The 6,438-nt window shown below is 44.7% G+C and overlaps 1 protein-coding gene across 1 annotated transcript; it reads left to right on the top strand.

Moving 5' to 3' along the window:
- The first annotated feature begins 5,424 nt into the window (after positions 1-5,424).
- Positions 5,425-6,111, top strand: LOC147751351 (T-box-containing protein TBX6L-like). Its single transcript, XM_086933188.1, has one exon. It carries the CDS (start codon positions 5,425-5,427, stop codon positions 6,109-6,111), a length of 687 nt encoding a protein of 228 aa, XP_086789314.1.
- The last annotated feature ends 327 nt before the right edge of the window (positions 6,112-6,438 follow it).

The raw sequence follows: 6,438 nt of genomic DNA on the forward strand, positions 1-6,438 counted from the left end.
AGTGCTGACCCACCCAGTCTCCTGGAGCCACCCCAGCCCCTGTCACTCACAAACCAGACAGTCAATCCACAAACAGGCAGAGGCACACAGAAAGGCTGAACAAGAAAATAGCCACTTTCTAAAAGTGGTCTTTCGAAACTTAGAATTTAAAAACCACCTTCACTAAAAGCTGTGTTATTAAATTCTGAGTTCTCGGTTACCAGATTCCATATGTCTATCTTGCCGCTATGGGAAGATATGCAGGTAAACATGTTACATAGCATTCCCCATGTTATCCTGTGCGCAAGACAGCCTTTTCAATAGTAAAAAACTAAATTAGCAGTATTTCACTATCAGGACATGTTACCCACACTAGTTAATGTCCTACCTTTTCACATACCCTGCACCCTGCCCAGTGGAGTACCTTGGGCCTACCATTGGGGTGTCCAATGTGTAAGAAAAGGGAAGGGTTAGGCCTGGCAAGTGTGTACACTGGCCAGGACAAAATGACAGTTCACAGGCACTGCAGTGGCAGATCTGAGACACCATTTTAGGGCTACTCATGTGGGTGGCACAATCAGTGCTGCAGGCCCACTAGTAGCATTTGAATCAACAGCCCTGGTACCCTCAGTGAACTTTACTAGGGACCTTCTGGTAAAACAAATATGCCAATTATGGATAACCAATCACAATAACAATTTACAGGGAGAGCATATGCACTTTAGCACTGATCAACGGTGGGACAGTGTCCAGAGTCCTATAGCAAACAACCACAGGTCAGAAAAACAAAGGAGGAAGAAGCAAAAAGTTTGGGGATAACCCTGCAAAAAGGGCCATTTCAAACAACTACACTGTTCAGGGGTATTAGCAGCCAACAAGATGTCGTCGACATATTGAATAAGAGCCACCCCTTTTGGCACAGGAAAAGAATCAAGCTGCCTTTTCAATGCTAGGACTCTATGTATACCCTTGTGGAGCTCTACAGAATCTTTATGATCCATTATTCAAAGTGAAGCCGAACAAATAACGGCTGTCAGGGTGAATAGGTATTGACTCAAATAACATTTTAAAATCAATTACACTAAATGTAGTGGCAGTGTGAGGAACCATAGTAGGAAGTGTTGTGATGTCAGAGATTACCGGGTATTGGGGCATCACAATGTTGTTAACCTCTCGTAAATCAATAATGAATCTGTACATTTTAGTATCAGTGTCTCTTTTCAAAATAGGAAGGATAGGGCTATTACAGGTATTATAAGGGACTTCTTCCGCAACCCCAACCTTTACCAAATCCTAAACAATGTGCGTCAATGCTTCTTTGCCTTCCCAAGATATTTTATATTGGGGCAGTCGAGGCAATGAAGCACCTTCCTTCACTTGAATATGTACTGGTGGGATAACCATTTGTCCCACATTGGTATCTTATGTAGCCCATGAAGTACTAGGTAAATATGCCAGAGCAATATCTTCTTTAAGGAGACAAGACCTTTCAACCATTGGATAGTTATCATTTAAGATAACACGCACTCCTTCTTGGGAACAACATATTGTAACACGAAAATATTTGAGCATATCAATATCCACAATATTATCCGGCGTGTTAGGGGAAAGCAAAAATGGACATTCTGCAGTGAATTTATCAAGGCTAAATGCAAGCGGCTTTGACCGTGGGCTAGATGTATGTGTCCCATCAAATCATATCGATGTTATCATTTCCCCAGACAGGGTAGCCCTAGGAACCAATGTTTTAGACAGAGCACTACGAGTAGCTCCTGTATCAACCAGAAACCGATCAGTAGAGCCCAAGACGTTTGCATCAACATAAGGACCTTTCTGATCTACTTGGACCTCAACCTGTTCCTTACCCCATCCTAGGCTTTAATATGCATAATCAGTGCCTGCAAGACCAACAGTCGAATAATCAGACATTTGATATTGATTTAGTCTATCAAAGGTATTAGAATAATTTGGTCCAAGTTCAACTGCCTCAAACCTGGGACAATTTCCTATTCCTCCGATTTTTCCTGAATTCCCTGTCCTCTCATGCTTCCTCTACCTCGTTGATACTGCTGACCTCGCAAACGGGGGCACTCAGAAAGCCAATGTCCAATCTCTTTACAATAGGCACACTGATCAGAAGACACAGTTGCTTCAGAGAAAGGAGGTACACCAGGTATATTCTGCACATCTGCCTCTACCACTACCTCTGAATGGTGAACCAAATACTTGAGCCAACATAACTTTCATCTTTAAATCCTTCTTATCCTCTTTATCTTTTGCTTCCAATTCCTGACGCTCATAATACTGGGCCATAGTCAAAAGGGAGACTGGGGAAGACGTAGTCCAGGAACTCTCGCTGGCCTTGAGGTGACTAGCAATTTCTGGCAACATGTTAGCGACAAATTTGTCGACGAACAAATGCTTACTTGTGTCATATGTCAATGACTGCCCACTAAAATCATGAAATGTCTCTTCAAATCGTGTAAAGAAATCATAACTGACTCACCTGCTTTCTGTTTACAAGATGCTAATGTTATCCAATCTATTTTCTTAGGGGTATGAGAGTTTTTAACTTAGTCACGATAGCTTTGGGAAGATCTAATATCTCCTGTTGTGGTTTCTGAACAGGTTCCCTAGCCACATCTATTTCTTCTAAATGCACCCAAGTATCACCATATGCTACATTATCATCTATTTTCCGAATTGTTCTCCACATATCAGGGGGCAAAATAAGTCCCCAAAAAATCGATATATGGCAAGGTCATAGTACAGGAGCTAATGGCTCCTTTCACTTCTTCATAGAAAGCAGGCAGATTTTTCCTCGGAGCGAGCAAAGCAGCCTTAAGAGCCATAACGTCTGCTCTACACCAAGGAGTATAAACCCAATTATAAGCAAAATATCCCTTTGCATCATCTGAATCTTTATCAGCACTTGTTCCCACACCCTTCACAGAAACATTCAAAGGCGCAGCTTCACACATTGGTTTCATAGTAACTATAGTATTACTAGGGTAATTGGCTGTTTCCAAAACTTCTTCTTTTTGGGCTGGGGTGTGAACTGTTTGCACAGTTTTAACTTTACTAACTGATTTTTGCTCCGCTTTTAAATGTAGTGTATCATCTCGTCATTTAACCACTCGCCTAATTAGATCAGGTATAAAATATCAGGTTAAATACCTCCCTTGAGACAGGCACGGTGCCCAACTCCTTTAAGGAGGCAGTTTTGGTGCCTTTGCTAAAAAAACCTTGTGCTGACCCAGAGGACCTCGCGAATTATCGGCCTATTTCCCTTCTTCCCTATCTATCCAAACTCCTGGAGGCACATGTCACCAGTTGCCTCTCTCAATTCATCGAGTGCGCCAACTACCTCGAACCCAACCAAGCCGGTTTCCGACCAGCCCATTCCACCAAGGCTGTGATCCTGGCAGTTATGGATTCCTTAAGGGACAACGCCGACAAAGGGATACCTCAAGGGCTCATCCTATTAGATCTGTCAGCAGCGTTCGACACGGTGGACCATAACATCCTCCTCCATCGTGTCGAGCAGGCCGGCATCCAGGGTCTGGCCTCTGCCTGGCTCAAATCCTTTCTGTCGGGCAGAACCCAAGCGGTTCGCTTGGGCCCTTTTATGGCTGCCAAGGTGCCATCGACCTGCGGAGTACCACAGGGATCTTCCCTATCCCCTTTGCTTTTTAACATTTATCTTCAACCACTCATTCACTCCCTGAAGAGGTGGGACATCACCGTCCTCAACTATGCAGACGATCTGCAAATCATCTTCCCTCTTAACACCCCAAATGCAGCCACTGATTGTCAAGTGGTGATGCTACACATCCAACAATGGATGAACTTGAACCAGCTCAAGTTAATCCCGGGGAAAACAGAGCGAATTCTCCCTAGCAATAGTCCCACGTACTGGGGTCCACAGTTCTGGCCGGTGGAGCTTGGCCCCCCACCCGTTCCAGCCAAATCAGCAAAAAGTCTCGGGGTCATTATTGACACGGAGCTTTCCCTGAAGCCCCAGGTGGGTGTTGTCGTGTCCTCTTGCATGTTCCAACTTAGGAAAATCAGGAAAGTCTCCCATCTTCTTACACCCGAGGCTCTGATACAAGTCCTGATCGCCCTGGTACTGTCCCGTCTGGACTTCTCAAATTCTCTGTACCATGGCCTACCCAAATCCCTCCTTCACAGTCTTCAAATAGTACAGAACCAGGCGGCCAGACTGGCTTACAAGATCCCGAAGTGGCAGTCCGCTAAGCCATTACTCCGCAAACTTCATTGGCTGCCGGTTGAACAGAGGGCCGCTTTCAAGATCGGCTGTTTAGCATTCAAAGCGGTCTATGGAACCTCTCCCGCCTTTCTTAAATCTCTGGTCACCCTCTACCGCCCGGCACGCAATCTACGGTCCTCTCATCACCTACACCTAGCTACTCCCCTAATTAAGCTTAAAAAATTTGGTGGCCGCAGATTCGCTCACTTAGCCCCCAACCTTTAGAATCCCTTGCCTTTTCTGCTAAAATCTTCTAATTCTCTTCTGGAATTCAGAAAACTCCTGAAAACTTTCCTTTTCGTACAGTCTGGCTAGACTCCCGTGCTTCCACCTCTCAGCACTCAATCAGCGCCAGGAAACCTATGGTGACAGAGCGCTATACAAAATCCCCTTAAGATAAGATAAGATAAGATATATTAGAAAGAAGGAAAGTTCCATCACTTAATTGTTTATAATCAGAATTTAAATTAATGGGCTCTAGGCTTTTGGAAATGGTTCTAAAAGCAAGTATTACTTCCCAGGTGAACTTCTCTGCAAAATATAACTGCTCTAAATCTTTCCACTGTTCAACCATCGCTACAAGGTCTGGAGCAAAAATAGTCCCACAAGCTTCTTTGCGAGCAGTGGACAGAGCAGAGCGAGTCTGTCACCTATCTTGATTATCTTTGTCTTTTTCATCTTCAGAAAGATCATTCTCATGGGCAGAGGGAAACTTATACGGGGGCGGAAGTCGATCTAACAAGATGGAACCATCCTGAGGTTTATTAAGTATGGGATAAATGGGGCGCCTAATAGGGTACTGGCCAGTTACCTCTAAGAGACGCCCCCTTTCCTCATTTTCTTTTATTGCCTTCATCTCTTTATTTTTTAATTCCATTGCTTTTTGATATATTGTTTTATGCTGTTCTTTTTCTGCTATAGCTTCTTCTTTCCTCACTCTCTCTTGCACTTCTTTCTCCCACAGTCGTACACAATCAAACATATCTCAGATACAAGTGGAACAAGAACAAATGGGAAGTGGCAGGAAAGGCTGAGCCACCACCACCCTGCCGTACCTACATCTACCCGGACTCACCCACGCTTGGCAGGCACTGGATAAAAGAGGCCATCTCCTTCCATAAACTCAAGCTGACTAACACCACCCTGGACCAGAAAGGACCTGCCGATCTCCACCCATGCACCGCTACAAGTTGCCCATCCACTTTGTACAGGCTGAAGACATCTACAGCATGCGCTTGGGTGTCGTCCAGATGTTTGCTTTCCTGGAGACGATCTTCACCGCGGTCACTGCCTATCAGAATGAGATGGTGACAAAACTAAAGATTGAAAACAACCCCTTTGCCAAGGATTTCCGGGAGCATGGGAATAACAGCAGAAGAGAACCTGTCCCAAAAAAGCACAGCAATAGCCCCGCGAAGGAGCCAAAGAAGAGAAAGCTAGAAGAGGAGGAAGGCTGCTCCGATGAAGCAGATCTTCTGCAAGCGCTACAAGTGAAAGAGGAGACTCAGCTGGTCCAAGTGGGCAGGTTCCCCATATGGGGGCAGGACCAAGATGGCGGCAACAGAATCCAGCCGGGGTCACCAGAGTCTAGCGGGCAGAGAGCGCCTCCCAGAGAGCAGCAAGTGCCAACGCAGTTCCCCTATAATGCGTATCAGGGTGTCCGGAGTGTGTTCTCAAGGGCAATGCTCTCATTGAGACCTAGCCGCTTGACTGATGCCCGGTGGAGCTACCTCATTGCTATAGAAGAGATGGGGTGTGGACTTCCCTTCTGCCGTCACCCACCCAGCCGGACTTTGGGCAGACTTTCCTTTGTCTCTCCATCTATCCTATCTCCATCCTTTCTCCCTCCTACACCCTACTAAGCTCCATTTATTTCGTCTTCCGATGCTCTTAAAATGTTTTCCTGTAACTGCTGTAACTTGTAACTGATGTAATTTTGTAATTCTGCGGAACCTTATGTAAAGCGCTCTGATACCTCCGGTCTAGCCAGCGCTATATAAAACTCAAATAAATATTTAAAAATATCTTGTCGACTTTTTCTTTTAAACAAACACTTTTCTACATATTGAATTTTTTTAAAGTCATTTAACCCATTTACTGGCCATTGGAGATCAGGATCGTTTTTCGTATATTTGTTCCACTGTGTACTATACATTATGGAAGAAATACCGTATTTAATGTACATATGC

Source organism: Lissotriton vulgaris, chromosome 1_1 (genome assembly GCF_964263255.1).
Source record: "Lissotriton vulgaris chromosome 1_1, aLisVul1.2, whole genome shotgun sequence".
Classification (NCBI taxonomy): Eukaryota; Metazoa; Chordata; class Amphibia; order Caudata; family Salamandridae; genus Lissotriton; species Lissotriton vulgaris.